Here is a 23158-nt window from a genome sequence, read left to right as displayed (position 1 = left end):
CTAAACGCTGGGAGGAGTGAGGAAGCAGACAGGCACCCTTTTCACTGGCCAACAGTTAACTGAAAGTTCACATTTTGCACTTTCCCTGCCTCCCACGTGGTTTTTTTAAGTTCTTAACTCAAATCTAAGTACTTAAGTCAAGTCAATATTTTCCTATGAGAGCGGTTCTTAAGTCAAAATGTTCTTAACTTGAGCCGTTCTTAAGTCAAGACCCCACTGTACTTTTAAAGATGGTTTTAATTCAACTGTGTTAATAGTACAGCGTGTTTAATTGTATTTTGATGTTATAATGACGTGTGCTTTAACTTTTTAAATCTTATCATGAACCACTATTACCACAGCAGAATTGTGTCAGCTCCTGCCAGACCCTGTTCTTGCCAGAAATCAGGAGCGTGGCAGGGGCTTCTCCCTGTGTTCCTCCTTTAACTAAAAAAAATAACAGAATAGCAGTGTCTCAGTTAGGGATGTGTCATTTGAATTTTTTTAGATTACAGAGCCCATAATTCTTCATTCTGGAAGTTTCACCTGCCAAACACACACCTGCACACACCCAGATGAGGTTCACCTGGAGAAAGTCTTAGTTGGGAAGGTATTGTGGCTTAGGGTAGGCCTAGGAAGCTGCCACAGTACAGTGCAGTGCATCTGGCTGACCTTCCTGCAGCCCCATGCTTATTGTTGACAAGACTCTTTAACTCCTGTAGTGTTATGTTCTGCATTGTTATGTTCCCAGATGAGTTCCTGGTCAGCACTGGAGATGGGTGCTTTTGTTTGATTCTCTCCATTTATCCCTTCTCCCCCCCCCCCTCTAATTGGCTTGTGATCACTGCCATCTGTCCTGAGCAGCTAGAGGTTTACACCTTGGTAATTTTGCATTACTGCTCCCAGTATTCCTCAAGCTGCATACTACAGCATAACATAGCTGCCTGGGAAATTCTGAAAGCTGTAGTCCAAAAATTTGCACACCTTTCTCCTTGGCTGCAGTTGGACTTGTACACTGTCTTGCTGGCTTTTCTGGGTGAGTAAGCCCCTTTTCCTGCCCCCTCCCCAGCAAGACTGGGGTTCCCTGGCAACAACTACTTTGAGTACCCGTAATATATAAATAAAAATGTATCTGCAGATTCCTGCTTGGTGAGTAGCATGGTGAATGTTGTGGTGGTGAAATGTGCCCAATCCTGGCATTTAAAGAAGATTGAATAGGGCAGAGGCTTCTTAAAAGCAGCAAGTTGGGGTGCAAGCGGAAAGAAGCTACTAACCCCAAAAGTTCTTATATGTTTTCCTGTGTTTTCTGTATCTACATAGCATGGAAAGCTAACATAACAGTTTGCATAGCTTCATTGTTTGAATGTCTGCCCCAGAGAGGCAGAGTCTTTGGCTGTCTTTGTTGCAGGACTCTCTCCCTCCTTGCACTCTCATGTCCTTCCTCCATGGAGGACATTCTACAGTTTGAACACCATTGCTGTGGAAACAATAATGAACCAAATGCTATCTACCTCCTATTCAGGGAGTTCTTTTTAGAGCCTAAGTCATTATAGCTGCCTGTTTAGAAAGTAATTTGCTCTTATTATTTGCTAAGCAGAGAAAGTGCTGTTTCACATTACGTATTAGTACCATACTACAGTACTTTTTAAAAAACCTTAAAAATCCAAAAAGTCCACCAATTCCTCAAAATGGAGGGGGGGAACAAACAAGTAATGACAATGACCAAATATTACTGTTCATTATACAGAGATGCATGTGACATGTCAGCTTTAATGTTAAAAAGAAAAAAAATCTAAATGTCATTACTAGAGATAGGAGTATTCATATATGAATACAAATATCCCCACGCAGCTGGACTTAATGAGGGGCTGGCCCCTGCAGGTGGCCTGTCTTATTCACGTGTCTGGTGATCCTTGCTCATCCTTCCGATCGCTCCTGGAGCTCCGCTCTTTTCCTGCTCGCCTGGCCACTCCAGGCAGTGGGAGGGAGGATGAGCCTCCCTGCATGGCTGTTGAGTTGCTAGCCGAACAGGAAGACAGTGAAGCTCCGGGAGCGATTGGATGAGCGAGGCTGCCACCAGTGCCAGACATATGAATGGACGGGCTAGCCGCAGGGCCCAGCCCCTCATTAAGTTCAGCTGTGCGGGGATATTCGTATATGATTACGAATACCCCCATCTCTAGTCATTACCACTGAAATGAATACACTACAGTAGTGTTGCTATTTGTAGTATTTGATGTCAGGCATAGCTTCCTTTCACATCTTGCTGGCCAGTGATTTTGCCTCTAGATCTAGAACAACCAGCCCTTCTGTCCCTTCCAGCCATGGGACAGTGCCATGAGAGGTTTCCAATGAAACACAGAGACTGCAGTCAGGTGATGCCACAGTGTTTCTAAACAAAGAATGTTGAGTTCATGGAAGGCCTTCTGTTTGCCACTCAGTTCTGCTTGTTAGAACAGAATTTGTCCTTTCCCTAAAAAAGCAAGGTGTGGCAAATTGCTCCTCAATGATCATGGAACTCCTTTAGGCAGCTGTTCAGTAGGGTCTTGACTTAAGAACGGCTTGAGTTAAGAACATTTTGACTTAAGAACCGCTCTCATAGGAAAATATTGACTTGACTTAAGTACTTAGATTTGAGTTAAGAACTGAAAAAAACCCATGTGGGAGGCAGGGAAAGTGCAAAATGTGAATTTTCAGTTAACTGTTGGCCAGTGAAAAGGGTGCCTGTCTGCTTCCTCACTCCTCCCAGCGTTTAGAGAGTGGATTGGGAGACAGTCTTCAGACTGCCTGGTACTCTACTGCCTGGACTGTATTTTCCCTGCCTTCCCTGAACCTTTCTTGACCTAAGAAAAAAAGAAACAAAATATCCTCCTCTAGTGGTCGAAGGCGGAATAGCAGCTTCCCATTAGTTTCTATGGACGGAAAAGAGCAGATACGGATCAAATGGTTTTCAATGCATTCCTATGGGAAATGCAGATTTGACCTGAGAACTTTTTGACTTGAGAACCGCCTTCCAATACGGATTAAGTTCTCAAGTCAAGACCCCACTGTATGTAGTATAGCAAGTAAAAGTATCTGTCTGAACCAGCCACCAAAGGGATCAAACAACTGCTCCAAAACAGCCAAAAAAAAGATGTAGAGCTTGGTGGGATATTATGGTCTACTTGCTCTGGATCTATCTTGAAAGTAAACTGTAATCAACAGAACAGGTCTTTACAATAAAGTCAAGGCTTGGTTGACTTTATTGAACAAATAACTAAAACAGATGGCGTTTTTCTAAGTCAAGGTATTGGGAGTGAGAGCCAGCCTTGGAACATGTACAGTGGTGCCTCGCATAGCAATTGCTTCGTATAACGATGAAATCTCTTTGTGATGAAGATTTTGCAATCGCTTTTGCAATCGCTTTCCGATGTTCCCTATGGGGGAATTTCGCTTTGCAACGATCAGTTCCCTGCTTGGAGAACCGATCATGGCAAAGCAATGCTTTTTAAACAGCTGATCGGCGCCGCAAGCAAGGCTTTTTAAACATCTGATCGGCGCCGCACTACCCCCCCAGAGCTCCTGCATATATAGGGGACAGTGGGAGGGGGGAGCGGGGACGCTCCGGATTGGCGCCTTGGGGGAGGGAGGGAAGGAGGGGCGAAGGGCCTGGCCCCGATCCCCGCACACACCCCTGGGGCGCCGAGCCAGAGAGCAGTTGCGGCAGGAGGCGCAGCAAAGGAGGAGGCACCCGCCGGGGACCAGGATCAGGGCGGCAGCGGCTGGACGGGGGGGCGGCGCACCAGAGACCTCCTCCTCGCCTCATCTGCGCCCCGCCAAGGAGACCGGGCGTCCGAGGTTGGCTTGCTGACGGTGAGTGGTGTCCCCCTTCACGCCCCAGGCGGCTGCCTGCCTCCGAGCCCTCTTCCCGCCACTCGCCGCCCAAGAAGGCCGGGTGTCTCCCGGGCTGGCTGGCTGGCGAGCAGCCGGTGGATGGCGTGCCCCTTCCCGCCCCGGGTGGCTGCCTTCGAGCCCTCGCTCGCCAGAGAAAGACCCTCCAGCCCGCCCATCTGCGCCCCAGGACAGCCCCGCCAAGGAGGCCGGGTGTCGTCCGGGCCTGGCTGGCTGGCTGGCTGTGCTTTGCCATGATCAGTTCCCTGCTTGGGGAAACGATTATCGCAAAGCCATGCTTTTTTAACAGCTGATCGGCGGTTTCAAAATGGCCACCCGCTGTTTTCTGGGACGGATTCCTTGCTTAACAGGCAGCGAAAATGGCCGCACTATGGAGGATCTTCGCTGAATGGTGAGTTTGAAGCCCATAGGAACGCATTACTTGCGTTTTAATACATTTCTATGGGCTTTTTTGTTTCGCATAGCGACGAACCCGTATAGCGATGATTTTTCCGTAACGGATTATTGTTGCTATGCGGGGCACCACTGTATTTGCAATAGTCACTTGCCCATACAAATATTTCTTAGCCTGCCTACTTCCACACCCACCAGTTGTGGAATAAAAAAATTAAATAAAAATCAGCTTCTTACTTGCCAGAGGTGGAAGTTTGTTTATCTTGCCACAAATTAATCAGAAAATAACAATTTGCAAGTTAAATATAAACTTAGGAGCTAATGTGTTCTTTGTGAGAATATAAATATCAGCACTTGGAGGAGTTGCAGTTCCCCAAATTACTGAGCCAGCATGTACTGTTACATTTAGGTAAAGAAAACCAGATGCATAAATATAAAATGCGTAACTGCTGGCTTAGCAGTAGTGCATGTTAAAAGATCTAGGGAGTCTTAGTAGGTCACAAATGTAACATGACTTAACAGTTTGATGCAAGATAAAAAGAAGCTAAAGCAATGCTTGGTTCATCAACAGAATTAGAGTGTCCAAATCAAGGGAAGTCACAGTACCACTCTGTTCCGCCAGTTCTGGGCACCACGGTTAAAGAAGGTTATGTATAGGAACATGTCCAGAGGAGGGTGACCAGTATGGACACCAGACCCCGTGAAGAGGAGCTGATGGCTCTGGGTGTGTTAGCATAGAGATGAGAAGACTGAAAGACAGTCATGATAGCCATCCAACTCTCAGGATCCTTTCTATCTCTAGAGTTCTATAGTTCTATTCTAAATAGGTAAATGAATAACTAATAAACATGGGATGAGAAATTCCATCTGTGGTCGCTAATGTGAGATATAAGTTTCAAATTTGAATAGCTGCCATTCTTAACAAGCTGTATAAATGCCATTCAGATCTTGGTAAGTTAACAGAGTGTTGGTTTTAGGCTAAGAAATCTAGGCAGGTAGAACTACAGAACAGAACAACTCCATGACCATCATACCCACACCCTTGTAATACAAGAGAGTCCAGTCATGCATTAAAGTATTTAGGATTATAGTGTGCATGATCATGAAGGCACCAGCTGGGTAGCAGCAAGGAACAGTAAGTATAAAATAATTTAGATTTTTTAAAAAATTAAAAAATTAGAAACGTGACTGTAGAGTTCCATTTCACAGTATTTTGCATGGCAGTGGATATCTTGCCCTGCTGTCTTTTCTGAGAGGCATTTAAGCTGATATGTTGAGGAAAACTGTAAAACCTCTTTGCCTAGTCTTTACGATCAACCATGATCTCACTAACAGTATTGCTCTGTTTGTAGGAGTTCTGGAAGAAACTTGGGGATCTAGGGGTTCTAGGAATAACTGCTCCAGGTACGTGTGTATCAATCATATCAAGAAATAATCATTTCCAACCTCTTGAGAATACTCAGCAAGATATAAGTAGCAGCTAAATATTGGTCGCATATATATATCTGCAATAAAGTAGTCACATTAAATCTCTTGTGTCAAGTATGTAGTAGTTACTCATGGTTTAATTCAACTCGATGCGGAGGGTGTGTGTGACTCCTTTTTGGCTTTGGGATTTCTGCTTCCACACCAGCATAAGCCAGATAACACCAGAATCATGGCCATGGAATCTAACATTAAGTGGCTTTGGAGGGGAAAGGAGAAGTGATGTAGGAGACAGCTGAGCCTTGAGGTCAAGTGGCAACCCATGACTACCAATATCAGCTACAAGCAGCTAGCCTCACTCCTCACTTTTTCCTGCATAGAAAACTAGGAAGAGAAGCTGGGCCTTTGAGGTGCCAGATAATCTGCAGATTCATTGCTCTACAGTTCTGCAATTTGGGGAAGAGAACCTCCACGGGCTGTAATCTGTGGCCTGGAGGTCCTCACCCAGATCTAGAATTTTCTCTCAATATTTGAGGCTCAACATATCTTTCACTCTTTCTGCAAATATTGCTGCCCTGTCACACCTGGTGCTGAAATCTTCATGCATTGTTTTTATTCTTGAATTTATTCATTCTTCTTCTCTCAAGAGTTAATCACTGTCCTTTTGCATGCTCCAACATGTTTCCCCTTGACCTTACTACCTTGCTTGCATCACCATCTTTATATATACAGTACGTCACATAAGTGAGTACACCCCTCACATTTCATAAATATTTTAGTCTATCTTTTCATGTGACAATACTGAAGAAGTGACACTTGGCTACAATATAAAGCGGTGAGTATACTGCTTGTATAACTATGTAAACGTGCTGTCCCCTCAAAATAATGCAACACACAGCCATCAATGTCTAAACTGCTGACAACAAAAGTGAGCACACCCCTAAGTGACAATGTCCAAATTGGGCACAAAGTGTCAATATTTTGTGTGGCCACCATTGTTTTCCAGCACTGTCTTAACCCTCTTGGGCATAGAGTTCACCAGAGCTTCACAGATTGCCACTGGAGTCCTCTTCCACTCCTCCATGACGCCATCACGGAGCTGGTGGTTGTTAGAGACCTTGTGCACCTCCACCTTCCATTTCAGGATGCCCCACAGATGCTCAATAGGGTTTAGGTCTGGAGACATGCTTGGCTAGTCCATCACCTTTACCCTCAGCTTCTTTAGCAAGGCAGTGGCCATTTTGGAGGTGTGTATGGGGTCGTTATCATGCTGGAATACTGCCCTGCAGCCCAGTCTCTGAAGGGAGGGGATCATGCTCTGCTTCAGTATGTCATAGTACATGTAGGCATTCATGGTTCCCTCAATGAACTGTAGCTCCCCAGTGCTGGCAGCACTCACGCAGCCCCAGACCATGACACTCCCACCACCATACTTCACTGTAGGTACGACACACTTGTCTTTGTACTCCTCATGTGGTTGCCACCACACATGCTTGACACCACCTGAACAAAATAAGTTTATCTTGGTCTCACTGGAGCACAAAACATGGTTCCAGAAATCCATGTCCTTAGTCTGCTTGTCTGCAGCAGACAGCCCTAAAGACCAATTTGATGCATTGTGTACCCTTTCAACCTCTGCAGCAATGCTGGCATCACTCATACATCTATTTCCCAAACCTCTGGATATGACACTGAGCATGGGCACTCAACATCTTTCGTCGATCATGGCGAGGACTGTTCTGAGTGGAACCTGTCCGGTTAAACTGCTGTATGGTCTTGGTCACCGTGCTGCAGCTCAGTTTCATGGTTTTGGCAATATTCTTACAGCCTAGGCCAGTGATGGCGAACCTACAGCTGGCACGCGAATCCCTTTCTTCTGGCACGCGACAAACCTTTTGAAGTGGCTGCAGCTGGGATTCCCCCTTTCTCTTCCTGTTCTGGGTCCTTTAACTTCCTGTCCATCCCCATGATTCCCCCTTTAACTTCCTGTCCGTCCCCATGATTCCCCCTTTAACTTCTTATCTGTCCCCATGATTTCCCCTTTAACTTCTTGTCCATCCCCATGATTCCCCTTGAAACTGCCACTTCCTGTTCCGGTTCTGGTCTTCCGGGCGGCACGGCAGCCACTGGTTTCTTCCCCACCCCCTCATTTTGGGCACTCTGGCCGAAAAAGGTTTGCCTCCACTGGCCTAGGCCATCTTGATGTAGAGCAACAATTTTTTTTTTCAGATCCTCAGATAGTTCATTACCCTGAGGTGCCAAGTGGAACTTCCAGTGACCATTCTGAAAGAGTGAGAGCAATAACACCTGCTCCCCCTTCACACCTGAGACTTCTGACACAGGTCTCATGACACCAGGGAGGGAAAATGGCCACTTGGACCCAATTTGGACATTGTCACTTAGGGGTTTACTCACTTTTGTTGCCAGCAGTTTAGACATTAAACCGTGTGTTGCCTTATTTTGAGGGGAGAGCACAGGAGGGCCTGGCATGCTCTGGTCCATGGGGTCACGAAGAGTCGGACATGACTAAATGACTAAACAACAACAACAAGCAGTATACTCACTGCTTTACATTGTAGGCAAGTGTCATTTCTTCAGTGTTGCCACATGAGAAGACAGACTAAAATATTTAGGAAATGTGAGGGGGTGTACTGACTTCTGTGATATACTTACAGTATATGTGGTGACTTCTGCCTCCCCCATTGATTTCTGCGGAGTGTCATCAGTGAATTTACTTCCCCTTGTCCTTTTCCGCCAAAGGTTCAGAGTATGGGCAAAGGAGCTTTTGAATTTTGCCTGATCTTTGGTTGTTAAATTTCATTGTATCAATTGGTCATGCCAATATGAAACATGGATTTTGTTGTTGTTTGTTTGTTTTTATATAGGTGAAACACAACAGTGTTAGTTTGGTTGTGCCACATACATTATGTGTTTCAGCATTTATCAGCAGTATGCATGAGTATAATCCTTTGGCACTGCTATCTCTAGAAAAACTAAATGGGTTTATACTGCAAAAAGTGTGTTAAAAATACTCATAATTTTAAAAAGTTCATTTGAAGGTAAATGTAAACCCTAAGAAAAATGTTCAAGCTGCCATGTTCCTTATTATACAACCACACCTTCAGTTTACTTTTGTGTAGTTTTAAAAACATGTGCAGTGTTGTGTGAAAACAGAAACTCTGCCATCAGGAATCATCCAGCCTACAACTGCTGATCAAATTCCAGTCACTTACCGTGCATGCAGATTCAAACCCATACAACAAATGTGTTTGCAGTGTAAATCACCACCGTCCCATTGATTTCAGTGGATCTGCTCCAAGCAGATGATTTGTTGTCTATATCAGGGGTAGGCCAAGTGCAGCCCTCCAGATGTTTTTGGACAGCAACTTGCAAGGTTCCTCTCCATTGGCTATGCTGGCTAAGATTGATGGAAGTTGCAGTGCAGCATCTGGAAGGCCCCACAATCATCCATAGGAATGCTGTCTATGGAAGAAACCATCCACTCAGAGCAGGGACAGGTGATTTTCATGAACTACAGCTTACAGAATTCCGTAGCCTGCATTGTTGCTAGCTATGCTCTATGTGGAATTCTGCATGTTGTAGTCTAGAAAAGTAACTTTTTCCATCTCTGGTCCTCTCATAAATATACACTAAGAGGTATCTATGCCTCAACTTGCACACATAACTTAAAGCATACTCCAGTTAGATATGGGGTCTTGGTGGTCTTACTTTTACAGTGGTGCCTCGCTTGTCGAGGATAATTCGTTCTGTTCAAATCTCTGTTAAGTGAAATCCTCATCAAGCGAAATTTTAAAAACCCATTGAAATGCATTGAAAAACCGGTTCAATGCGTTCCAATGGGCGAAATACCTGCTCGTTTTGCAAAGATCCTCCATAGGGCAGCCATTTTCCGGTGCCTGTAAAGCAAGGAATCCATCCTAAAGCATAGCGGGAAGCCATTTTGCACAGCAGGCGGCCATTTTAGAGCCGCCGATCAGCTGTTTTAAAATCATCATCTAGCGAAAAATCGGTTCCCAAAGCAAGGAACTGATCATCATTAAGCAATTTCCCCCATAGGAACATCGTTTTGCGATCGCAATAGCGATCGCAAAAACTTCATCGTAAAGTGGTTTTATCGTTTAACGAGGTAATCGTTAATTGAGGCACCACTGTAATTAACTTCCATCAAAGTTATGATCAGTTTTCACACATCCTGTCTTCTTTTTTTGGTTCAGTTTAGCCTTTTACATTGTTTCAATGTGTATTGATAATTTTGATATTTTAATGATTTTCCTGTTTAATTTTCAGTGATTTTTGTTAGATCTGTTTTTATTGGAAGGAAGCAATTAAAGAATTTAAGAAAATGAATAAAGTAATAGTTAAAATAAAAACAGTTGAACATCCTCTGTCTTAAATGCAAGTTGATAGGGCCATAGGAATGTCATAACTCAGTAATATCTAAAACAGTTTCAGCTATATATTTGTCACTCTTCTTTCCTCTTACTAGCTGAATATGGTGGGTCAGCGATGGGTTATCTGGATCATGTCTTAGTGATGGAAGAAATCTCTCGGGCTTCAGCAGCTGTTGGATTGAGCTATGGTGCCCACTCTAATCTTTGTATCAATCAGTTAGTGAGAAATGGCAATGAAGCACAGAAAGAGAAATATCTGCCAAAGGTAGGTAGAATGGTGGTATTTAATATATCAGTGAAACAAGAAGGATGTGATGTGATGACTTGTTAATAGTTCTGTAATACAAATTATAATAATGGGAATAACATGGGATATTCTGGTTAAATTTTCTCAGTTGGAGCCTACATTTGTATATACAGAAAAATCCAATAATTGATTTATTGCTACAAAAATCGTACAAATATGAATAGTATGGAACAAGCTCCTCTGGAGAAAAGGTAGTACTTGGTTTGCACTGCAAATATATACTATAAACATAAGCATGTCTCTCCAGAAGTCCCTCTGAATTCTTTTTACCTTAATGCTTTGTAAATTTGTTTCAGATTACAGCCTTAGACACTGAAGCGGCAATCCTTTACCCACTTACCCTCACTGAATTTAGTGGAGCTTGCTTCTGAGTAGAAATGTATTGGATTACAGTTTATTACTAAGCTAAACTGTAGCTTGAAATGTTACATTTAAGACAAATAGAGGCATTGAAGCCATCCATAACTGAGCAGAGTCAGGATTAGAGATTGGGGTATTTGTATTCGTATACAAATATCCCTGCACAGATGGCATTAATGAGAGTCCAACCCCCATGGGGCCGGACAGTCCACTCACTGATTGGATGCGGACGGCATGATTCTACAAATGGCTCTGCAGCTCGTGCAGGCCTCGCTGCAAGGTTGAAGAGAGGCGAGCGGATCGCGTATTGTGGCGCCATTCGTAGAATTGTGTCATCTGTATCCGCAGCAGACCGGTGAGTGGACTGTCTGGCCCCATGGGGCTGGACCCTCATTAATGCCACCTGCGTGGGGATATTTGTATTCATATACGAATACCCCCATGTCTAGTCAGGATCATGCCCTGGGTCCTTAACAGGTCATTACATTTGATTATCTTAAAAGTAATTTTCTAAGATCCATCTAGCTGGTACAAGTTGGAAAATTCTAGGTTCCTGGCACTGGTAGGAATTCCTGTATGGGAAGTACCGCTTGCCCAGAACCATGGTCTCCTGCTGTTTTTCTCCATACTCAGTAGTACTAGGGACAAGGCTGGTTCACACATGCATGCTGATCACTTGCTGAATGGCTCGCTTCAAACTAAATACCGCAGACATTTTGTTCTTTCTCCCATCCGTCTGAGTTGCAGTGGAGCTGTTTTGCACATCAAACAGAATGGCATTAGCTGATGTCTGTTTATGCATGTGGCTGCATTGTATGTTGCAGCAGGAGCTGATATTATACAGTACCTGTCATAACTTAACAGGTGCTCATCAGTCACTTGTAGTGGATCTTAATTTGCTATTGCCCAGAGTCCTTTGGGTAGAGTGGGCGGCATATAAGTTAAAATAAATAAATAAATTGCAAATTAAACAGTTGAGGATTTTCTGAAGTACAGTACACTCTTTATCAGGAGCTTTTCCAGTTTGCCTCATAGCATGTCTGCTGTTGTGGATGGTCTAAGGCCATGTTTAGGAAAAAAGAGGAACCACTCATTGCCTCCACTGGCAGAACATAGACTTTCAAATGCCCTGATGTTATCCTTGTTCATTTAGAGCAATCTCTAAAACAAAACAGGTAATGTGTGGGGCATGGACCTCCAGTGCAGCCCCCCACTCCAGCCCTATCTGTCTACATTGTTCTGCCCATATAACAAATTGTACCCCACCCCAAATCTTGTGGGAGTACAGTTTACCATCTACACTTTGTTTCATCCAATAGGCCTATTTTAGGTTTTCTGCCAGTTTCATTTCTAAAAAAAGGAGTTGGGGGCAGGAATTAGGTTTAAATGGCAAATTGTGCCCCCAGGAGCTTTTGGTGACATGGTTTGCCAATTTGGGAGGTCCCCCCCCCCAGGTATCAAAACGTGTATGTGACACCTTGGAAGTCTGGTGGAGAGCAATATTATCTCCAGGCTATCAGAAGTTGTCCCTCCCCTGCTTTAGATGGAGAATAACCACCCTGAAAGGTGACCTCATCTTCTCAGTAAGGTTCTTGCATTTCTGCTGTTTTTTTTTTTCCATAATGAGTGTCCATTAAAAATCTGCTTTTTTTTCCCTAGCAACAAGTCTCATGTGGTGGCTTTCAATAAAATAAAGCGTAACACACAATAAATATTAGATTGAAAAAAGAAGTGGTAATGGTGGCTAAGAAAAGATTAGGTGCTCTCAGTGATTCTGTAAAAGTTCCACAGCAGGACATGGAAAAGTTAATGTTTTCAGCTACAAGTTCCCACTAGCTTTCCTTGCTGGGCTAACCTTCTAGCTGTGTGTGTTTCCTGGGGAGAGGGGGAACACCACATTTTCCAAGCTCTGTTGCACAGTGGCAGCATATTTCCCTCTTTGCACACCTGATTTTATCACTGGGGCCAGAGCACCTTTGCCTGCTTGCCTATGGAGTTTGTGACTTTTGTGCTTTTCTAGCAGCAGGAATGACTGAATTAGGGGGTCATTGATAGTCACCTGTCTACTTGCACCCCCACCCATGTCTCTTCCAGCTGTTCCTTCATGGTCCCACACTGTGTATTGGCCCAAGGAGAAAATTCAGACACACATACACACACATGCTGCCTCTTAGTCAAAGCCAGTTAGCACCTGATATATTTATTCTTGGGAGTGGGATCAAATCGAGGTGACTGGTGGCTCCCTGTCTCTTCACAGTCAGCAGTGGGAAAAGATGATTCCCACTTCCTGCCTTTAGATGACATTGCTAATGTGTGCCTGGTGCTCATGACCCAATAAAACAGATGTCCTCACTGGGCTGAGTTGCATGAGAGGAAAAGGCCACTGCTGAGGGTTTGAGTGGGTTCTTGGTCCTACAGCAATGTCCCTCTTCCTGTCCTTTCTTAGGGTAGTCATAGAATGTGTGCAATAGAAATAAAGGGGAAAGTTGGTCTCGTGGCTCATCAGAAATGACTGTTCTAATGCGCGCTGCCAAAAGTGAAACATAAGTGAGTGAGAGAGAGAGAGCTTTCTCCCACCTCTCAAAGCATGAACATGAGGGAAGAAATAGATATTCCTAATAGGAAGAGGCTTTTGAGATGACTCATTGCTCCTTGCCACTAGAACTGGTTGGGCCATAATTTCTTATTCTTACAGTTCAGCCCCATCTCCCCACATTATTTATTTTTTATTTATTTATTTATTTATTTGATTTATACCCCGCCTATCTGGTCTACTCGACCACTCTAGGCGGCTTATATTAATTTTTGCTCCAAAAATGCATTAGGGCTTATTTTCAGGGAATGTTTTATTTATTTTCATGTACCAAAATCTATGCTTATTCAAATACAGTCATGTCATCTTCTTCTGGTTGCTGCACAATGGTGAAGGGCGGGCTTTCACTTAACTGGGGCTTATTTTGGGGGTAGGGCTTATATTACGAGCATCCTGAAAAATCATACTAGGGCTTATTTTCAGGTTAGGTCTTATTTTCAAGGAAACAGGGCATTTAAAAGTCTTGAGCTGGTAAAAGATTGTGTTTACCTTGAACTTATGCATATGCTCACATCCTCAGAAACTTGTAAAATGAAAGCCTTCACATTTAAGTCTGCAAATGTCTCTACAGAGGCAATGCCTTTCTCTCTGTTTGGTCAGACAGTGTTAATTTTTCTGCCTTATCTGGTTCCATCAGAAGACCACTTCTCCTGTTAGGTGGCCTCAATGGAAAAAAAGTGATGGGGAAATATTGGGGAAAAAACAGACATCGACCATATGTTTTAGGATATATACTTGACACTCCCTTCTCTTCCTTCTGCACCAAATGATCAAAAATGTTTTCTCACTGACATTACTTAACACATTCCATGGTCTGAGTTATTCTCCTACTCAGATGGACTTTACTAACACTGTAGTGAGAAAACTGCAGTGACTCTCCTGTTGACACTGAAAGTTAAATCTTCCCCTCCATACCACTTCCGTTCATTGCCACTAGATGTGTCAGTTGGTGTGGAGTTAATGTGAGCAGTTGTTGTTAATTTAAGTGAGTTTTCCCCAGCCAGGTAAGCTCTTGATGAGTTGTAGATCCTGTTGTTCTCCATCCATGCAGGCTAAAGTGATAGGAAATGTAGTTCTAAAACAACTGGAGAATATCAAGGTAATAGATGGCTCATTTATCAAACAAACAAATATTGCATTTAACTGCTAGTATGCTGTAATTGATTGTTGTAGTTTTTGTTCTTGTCTTCAAATGGGAAAAAACTGAAATTTGAACTCTCCTGTAATGAGATAGTTGGTAGTTGATCGAAGAACATGCCCATGGATGTTATGTTTCCTGTTTGTTTCAGAATTATTCAGCTTTGTGTGTGTGTTGTTGTTGTGTTTTCTGGAGGGGGTGATATGGGTTAGTTACAGGGAAGCTCAGAGCTTGTAAAAATTATTTTTTGGAAGTATACGTCCCAGAATCCCCAGCCAGCAAGGCCACACTGGCAAAAGGTAAAAGGCGACTCTGGTGAAACCTGCTTTCTGCCTTTTCATTTTAAGAAGCAGTCCCTCATTGTAATCTACTACTGTCACCCAGACTAACTGGGCAGTTTCCATCCTAATATAACTGAACAGGCTTTAATCACTTAAAGAGAGGGTGAAATGTGTGCAGCCTGAATCTTAGTTATGTAGAACTGTCTTCCTAATTTACAAAGCATCCCACTACGTAAAGCTATCTTGATTTGGAATCTAAAGCAAATGAGCATCCAATTGGCTATTCTGTCATAGGTGGTTGCTTATGAAATCTGTCTCTTTAACGTTTATACTGAACAAGTGTGAAAAAATAGGCTACAGTAGATGGTGAGGGAGGGGGTCAGACAGAGAGGGATAGTAGGAAACTGATAGAGAGAAGTGTCAGAGAGTGCCATAAGGGAACGCAGAGGGAGGCTGACCATCTGCTCTTCCATTACAAGGGTCGAAGGATATTGTAGTTCTAGTTTATTGCCCAACAGTTTGGCATCACATTTCATCCCTTTGAATTATTCCATAGTCTTGTTTTCAGTAAGCTGGCTGTTTCCCCAGTGTGTTGAACTGTCTGCCCCTTTTGGCCATCTCCTTTCAAAGGGCAGGGCAGGGCAGGCGACAGAGAAAACACATCTATGGCTGCTAGTATGTTTCTCTTGGCGGTGTCTTCTAGCTGGCAAATCTAGCCAGAGCAATAGTCAGCTACATTGCTCATTTCCCATGTCTTTTTCCTAGAATTGCATTGACTTGATTTTCTGCCACTGCTGACAGTGGCACTGGGAAACCTGTTGGGAGAATTCTGCCAAGAATAACATCCCCACTTGGAGTTCTTCCATAACATGGAAGACTGTCAAGTTTACTATGGGCTTTTTTTAAAAAGGTAAGTGTAGGAATGAAAGCAAGAAAATGTATTTCTTACACAACTTTTTTGTCCTTGCAGCTGATCAGTGGAGAGCATATTGGAGCCCTGGCAATGAGTGAAGCCAATGCTGGTTCTGATGTTGTTTCCATGAAGCTAAGGGCAGACAGAAAAGGTAAAAGCAGCAATGTCCGTAGTAGGTATGTGGCTTTAAAGCAGCCCCAATGGCCTTTGAACGTGGCCTCTTGAACGGTTCATCTTCTCATTGGGTTGTGTCCACTTCTACATGGCTCAAGTAGTACAGAGGGGTGTGCACCCCCCAAGAGGAAAAGCAAGACTATAGGACAGATAGCCCAACTGCAGCGAAGTATGAGTATAAAAGGTTAGCTGACTGCTGCAAGTGTGGACATTCCTGCTCTATCTAAAGGAAGGATGGAGAACCTCTTTCAGCCTAATGGCTGAATTCTGTTTCAGATGGGTTCTCAGGGTTCCATTCCAGTGGTGTGGCTGGACAAAGCCAAAAGAGTGAGACTGAAAATACCAGTATGTTTTAGCTTGGCATTCTTACTGCTGATTAACTAAGCCCTAGTAGAGGCCCTTGGACCTTGCAAAATGGAAGCAAAACTGTACAAAAGCTAGCAACCACCCAAAACTGGACATTGGGAATGGGGTGTGGCTATCTGGGGAAGTCCATAGAGTTGGACTGGGGCCTCAGAAGGGTCAGCTTCAGCCCCAGGAGGACTTGAGGCTGGTCTAAGCCAGAGTTGCGGTCAGCACACATTGCAAGTCTTTGTGCCACTGATACCAGACTAAGATCTGCTTTGGCCCCTGGCTTTCTGTTGTTATATTTTCATACTATTGGCAGCAGTAGGCTTGTATGGCTTTTATTTACATAAGGCAGTCCCATGAGTTTTCTCTTGCTTCCCCATATGGTTTTGTTTTGTTTGTGGTGGTGGTGCAAGGAGTCATTTTCTAAGAGTCCAGAAAGCCCTGGTACAGGGGTCAATTGTCTGCAGCCTTTTCTTGACTTTACCCTTGAGGTTCTTCTTCGTGGCCTCTGTGAATGCACACAATTGGGTAGTTCTGCGCCTGTGTGGGATCTCTCGGAAGTTTCTAGAGCTTAAAGCCATGATTAGTAGGATGTTCCCCCCATGGAGCGCATGCTCCGCCCACCAGAAGCCCCCTCAGTTCCTTTTTGCCTCCGCTTTGGTTGGACCTATTTCAGAACGCTAGAGCTATTGTTCGATTATATTCATGAGATCATTCCTTTATTTTCTTCCTTAATCAGCTCCTTTGTTGGACATTTCCCCGGTTAGTTTTTACTTCCCTTTTTGATTATCTAAATCATCTTTTTGCTCCTTTTTCCTCGGCTTCTCTCCTCCCCCGCCTCTCCTTTCCCCCTTTCCCTACTTTTTATGGCCCCTCCAGGGCCTTTCAAGCAGTGCATGCTGTGCGCAAATAAAATCCCGCTCACAGATGGTCACGATCATTGCCTCTTCTGCCTTGGAGAGCAGCATCAGACAAACACCTGTCCTGAGTGTAAGAAACTCACAAACCCCGTGCTTAAATTGCACCTGCAAAGACTTTGTTCTTATCTCTGGGAGAAATCTCTTAATCCTACTCCCATGGATCCGGTGATGTCCCTGCGTCCAGAGTGCCATAAGGCTTCTCAATTGGCATCAAGCCCAATGACCCCTCCACTCTGACAGAAGGACCAAACTAAGTCGGCTCCAAAATCAATCTCAATGTCCATGTTGAAGGCTACAACCTGACCAGATGATTCTTCTAAGAAAAAGAAGGACAAACCTAAATCTAAGAAGCCTACAAAATCGGCTCAGATTGACCAACCCCAGTCGGTACTTCCATTGCCGATTCTGGAGGAGTCATCTAGAGATGCCCCAGGTTCAGTCTTGGATAGAGATGACTCAACTTTGACACTGGCCCAGGCTACAGTCTCTGTTGCTAGCCTCTCACCGAGTACTGACCTGTCTCCGGTTGATGTTTATTCCAGCCTGGCCTCGGTCCATTCAAGCCCTAGATCACCAGCGCAGGCAGTACCTATTCAAGTTTCTGGCTCTGAGTCATCTCATCATTCTCCCCGAAAACACCAGGAAAAAAGATGGCACCTCTCCTCAGCATGGCCCCCCTCACAAGGAGTTTTATTACTATCCTGAACCATCTTGATATTCTTCTAGAGATTAATATGGGGATCAGTACCATCAATACGACCCTTACTATCCTGATGATCTGACAGAACATGTGTACTGTGATGAACCTAAGAGAGTGAGATATGCCTAACCACCTCGATATTCACCCTCCGTGTTGCCTTCACCACCTCTACATCGACACCGGTGTCCTTCTACTGTGTATCAGGCATCGACTCTCCAAGTGCCGATCCCTACCAAATCTGCTCTTAAGTGAACTAGGCCTCTACCACCTTCTCAGCCTCAGTCTAAACGGGCCAAACACTCCTCCAAACAATCTCAACACCATACGTCTCTTGAAGTTACTACCACCTACAAAGGACCTCCTCCTTCTGACATCAAACAGCACCCAATACCACACATATCTCCAACTCTACAGCTGCCACTACCATCTCAATCATCGGCATCGACCACAAAACCACCATGCCAATCACCGTCTTCTGACTCCTCTCTTTCCGCTCAAGACTCCACATCGGGCATTTCTCAAGAATAATCCCTTCTATTTGCCCACCCCTTTTTCTGATGTTACCGAAAACCATCCACCATTTCCATCAGAGTACTTCACGTCTTACTCCCAGCTGAACGGCAAAATCTTTAGAACTAGATGTCAAAGAGCCACCATCTCAGAAAAAAGATTTGGTCTTCGATGATCTCAATCAAGATAAGACATCCCCTCTTAGCCTTTCTTTCATTTCTGTGATGTTAAGAGTTGATCAAAGAATCATGGGATATGCCTCCTTCATCACTACAAATTTCCAGATGCGTAGAGAATCATTATAAAACACACAGTCCGGATACAGCCTTTCTCTAAACACCCCACATTGAGTTCAGTCATAGTTGAGTCTAATCAATCAAGAGCATGGAATAAATCATCTGTAGCCCCTACCAACTGGGAAGGACGGAAACTTGACATCCTAGGCAGATGCCTTTACTCTCTTACATCCTTTCTGATGAGAGTCACAAACTACCAAGCAGCAATGGGTGCGTACCATAGGTAGCTATGGAACAAAATCCTGCCTATTCTTCAAGCTGCCACTGATGCCTCCAAATCTGAAGCTCTGAATGTTCATGCTGAGGCCACGACCTTAGCTAAACAACAAAGAATTGCTTCCTGTCATACCGCAGATGCTGCGTCTAAGGCTATGGCCATTTCTATCGCCTTGAGGCGCCATGCCTGACTGAGATCTGCCAGCATCTCAGATGATACTGGGTCAAGAATTGGAGACTTCCCATTTGACAGTGCTGGCCTCTGCAATGCCAGAACTGATGAAGTAATGGATAATCTTCATAAAATCCGGAAGACAGTATGCTCACATTCCACTCAACAACCGTACCATTACCAATGCCCCCAGTTTCACAGACAGCCTTTTTTCCAACAGCCTTTTCAGTCCTACCAACAACCATACTGAACATACAAGTCTCTGACCGTCCTTATCCCAGTCCATCGGCATCCACAGCACCTGCCTTTGAAGGCCCATTCTACCAGAGCGATGTTGACCTCTACTGCACTTCATCGTGGGATTGAGTTTCCTCACATCTGCCGTGCAGCTACATGGTCCACTCCATTGACCTTCGTGAGACACTGTCTGAGCAAAGAGTGATGCTGCCTTTGGCAGAGCTGTTTTGACATTCCTACTGTGATGTCCCACCATCCAGTAAGTGAGCTTGTCAGTCACCCAATTGTGTGCATTCACAGAGGCCACAAAGAAGAAAGAGAAGTTACCTACCTGTAACCATGGTTCTTCTAGTGGTCCTCTGTGAATCCACACATCCTGCCCATCCTCCCCTCTGTCTGTCACGTTGTCCTTTTTAATATAGTTCTCTGACAGTGGCGGACTCTTACAGGAACTGAGGGGACTTCTGGCGGGCAGAGCATGCGCTCCACGGGGGAACGTCCTACTAATCACATGTCTTTAAGCTCTAGAAACTTCCAAGACATCCTGCGCAGGCGCAGAACTACCCAATTGTGTGGATTCACAGAGGACCACTAGAAGAACCATGGTTACAGGTAGGTAACCGCTCTTTATTGGCTTGCAGTGTCATCTTAGGAAAGCCATGTACTGTCAATTCCCATACCTTTATTTATCTCCAGTCCTTTTTCCTTGCCATCAGAATTCATATAATCAACTAAGACAACTCACTCCCAGGTGGGGGCACACACTGAACACCAGTGTGTGTGATGGGGGAGGTGGGGTTACAAACAGCTTCCTAAATTATCTTCAACCTACATTTGTCTTACTGGCTTACTTTTTTCAGCCTGGAGGTGTAAGCATCATTGTGAATGCCGAAAAGCAGGAATTTTTGACACATTTCTGACTTAGGGATCTGGCTTAGAGAGAAATTTTTGTGTAAAGACCAAACTGAGAGATGAAAATTAAATTAAATTTTAGAAAGGATGTGAATGTGTCACAATTTAATACTACTGGAGAAATGCTGACCTGTAGGCCAGACTTCCTATTTTATGAATTATTGTAAGAAGAAATGCAGTGAGAGCTAGCTAGTTGTGGAAAGAGCCAACTGCCAAGCAGAGTTGTGTGAACTCTGTGTTTTTAGGTTTAAAAGTTTGTACGTCTGGCTGAACAAATAGCTCTTTATTTGAAGAAATCAGTGGAGTTTTTTATTTATCTATTAACTACCTTTAAACCCTACCTTTCCCCCATTGAGTGTAGGGTAATGTGTATGGCTGTCCCCCTCCCCTGCTTTATCCTCCCAAGCAACCTCAATCAGGTTGAAAGAGAAAGAGTGGCACATAGTTGGTCACCTGGTGAATTTCCTGGTTCCTTGGTGACTGAAAGGTAAATCTCCCAATCCTAGTCCACCTATCTCAACATTACATTGCTCTGGCTCTGCTCAGTTCTGCTGACCATAGAAGGATGTCAGTTTCTCTGCACTTGGTACTACCCTCATTCTAACATGACCTATACCAGGAGAGCCACACATTTGTAATTTCAGGCAGTCACAAAGAACTGTCATCATGGTTTTTATAGTCTAGAACCCTATGTTTTCAATCAGCCATGAAGCTGATAATTTCAGATAATTCTGGATGAGCTCATTTTACCTATTTTTAATTTATTTCATTGCAACACTATACAAAAATGATATTTTAAAAATAGTGAATATTACAACCAAGTTTAAAAATAATTTTAAAAAGATTTTAGGAACATTAAAAAATCTCTAAATTTAATAACTACAGTATTCCCTCAACCCCCATTTCTTGCTTAAAGGCCTGCGTGAAAAGGAAAGTCTTTGCTTGATGACAGAAAATACATGGAGGGAATCCATCCCACTCAGATAAAATGTTTATTTTTGTACTGTCCATTGCCTTTATACATCAGGGAGGGAGAACATACATGAAGCCTTTAACTTCGGCATAATGCTGGTTTTCAGTTTCCTGGAGAGGTAGTTGGGCATTTTTGCTTATTCTTTTCTTTCTTTCTAGGGGATTATTTTGTTTTGAATGGGAGCAAGTTTTGGATTACCAATGGGCCAGATGCAGACGTTCTGATCGTTTATGCCAAAACAGATCCAAATGCTGTTCCAGCTTCTCAGGGTATAACAGCATTTATTGTGGAGAAGGTAATATTATGGGCAGGGGATGGACTCCATTTGCCCCCCTCGTTGTTAAGGATCATTTCCAGCCAGTATTTTGTAACTTCAGTGTGAGAACTGTTGAGTTTGTGGCCAGGACAGAGGTGCCCATACAAACCATTCAGTCACACTACCCAGACTTTTTCTGGTGTGGGCAAGCTCGGAAGGAGGAAGAGGCTGGGGAAAATCTTCCTCTCCAGAACCCTGCCAACACTCTGAGTCACTCTGACTCCTCATTGCTTCAGAGAGTTATCAAAATTCACATTTAACTTGCTCATCAATCAACCCTTTCAAGTAGGATTATCAAAGTACCAATAAAATATACAGGATCCAGTAGGGTGACAAGATAAGGCTCTTCCGTAGTACCAGCAAACCATCTTCTTTTCAGAATAACCAAACTAACTTAATGTTTTATTAAAGAGTTTACAAAAAGTCAAAAAGAAACAAAGCCACAAGAAGTTTCAAAAATTAGTTCCAAAAACCCCCAAAGCAGTCAAAAGATTTATGAAGCAAAATACACATTCAAAAAGGGTTGAGGTTAAGACAATTCCAGAACAGTTCCCACAGAAAATAAGAAAGCTAACTATCCTAGACTACTTACCTTGAGAAGAAACGTCAGCATAGTTCCAGAGCATATGCAGAGTATAAATTAATTCGCAAGACAGCAGGTGAGCATTTCAGCTAAGAGAAACTAGTCTAAACTAAGCTTATTTGCCAAACCATTTTTATACTGATCATCCACTTCCTCTGAGTGGGCCTTGCACCTGAGCACCTTCGAGTGTATTCCACCAATCAGGTCCCGAGTTGCCACAAAACTTCCAGAAGCGAGTAACATTTTCTAAAGTAACATCACTTCATCTCTCTTCCTTCTTTGCAGTTGAAACCAGTTCTCACTGGTTAGCTTGGTACCAGGAGAGAGTTCTGCCAGGAATGTTTTATGATCTTGAAAATTCTTTTACAGGCCAATAAGACACAGCAGGCCAAAGCTTCTAATTAACAGATAGTTTCTCCCTCTCTCTTCTGACCTACGCATCCCAGCACCAGCTAATAGGCCAAAGATTTAGAGGCAACTAAAACCATAATCTTGTAATTTGCCAGTTTCTTGAAAAGAGTTTATCCCAGTGGGGAAAAAAGCAGCCACACTTGGTGTGCACTTGAAGCATGAGTTTAGGCTTCTGCCTAAACTGTAGTGTAGCCAGAATAAAAGGGTGATAGAAGAGATAAAGTTGTTATTTTAAAATAAGAGTGTTATGTTACTCTCTACCAGCATTCCAATTTTCTGTCCTGCTGCATGGGAGACTCACTCTATGCGTGTGGGGGTGGGCGAGGCTTTATTCAATACGGGAGGTAAGCAAACCAGCTTCTGGCTGCTGATGGGCAGCCCTGATGGAGCTCTGGGTGAGTGTGCACAGCTTAGAAGACCTTGCTCTCTATCCATCTTGCAGTGCAATCAATTTTAGATTGCATTTTGGAGTTCTGAAAGCACTGTCTGGCTTATTCTGTTTGCTGGCGACCAGATAATGTACTACAGCTCATGAACTAGCCTGCCCCTGTCCCCACCCTTTTGCCTTTGATTGGGCTTTTTGGTCCTACAACAAAGCTGTAGCAGTGGAAGCTGGTCAATTGGAACAAGATGGAAGACTTGCTTTAAAGGGTCTCTTTGAAGATTGAATGCTGGATCTTCCAGTGTGATGCAGT

General features: G+C 43.7%; 1 protein-coding gene across 2 annotated transcripts in view; it reads left to right on the top strand.

Moving 5' to 3' along the window:
• IVD (isovaleryl-CoA dehydrogenase) overlaps positions 1–23158 on the top strand; it is a 64755-nt gene that overhangs the window by 22217 nt on the left and 19380 nt on the right. For both annotated transcript variants that reach the window (XR_012082555.2, XM_020795743.3), the window contains exons 3-6: positions 5616–5667; positions 10196–10365; positions 15750–15843; positions 21312–21448. Coding sequence is in view for 1 of the 2 variants with exons in the window: in XM_020795743.3 (XP_020651402.3) it covers positions 5616–5667; positions 10196–10365; positions 15750–15843; positions 21312–21448 (453 nt within the window). In the remaining variant the exon portion in view is untranslated. The remainder of the gene's footprint in view (positions 1–5615; positions 5668–10195; positions 10366–15749; positions 15844–21311; positions 21449–23158) is intronic.

This window comes from Pogona vitticeps, chromosome 1 (genome assembly GCF_051106095.1).
Source record: "Pogona vitticeps strain Pit_001003342236 chromosome 1, PviZW2.1, whole genome shotgun sequence".
Classification (NCBI taxonomy): domain Eukaryota; kingdom Metazoa; phylum Chordata; class Lepidosauria; order Squamata; family Agamidae; genus Pogona; species Pogona vitticeps.
Note: the sequence above shows the minus strand (reverse complement) of the source record. Positions and strands in the feature narration are given on the sequence as shown.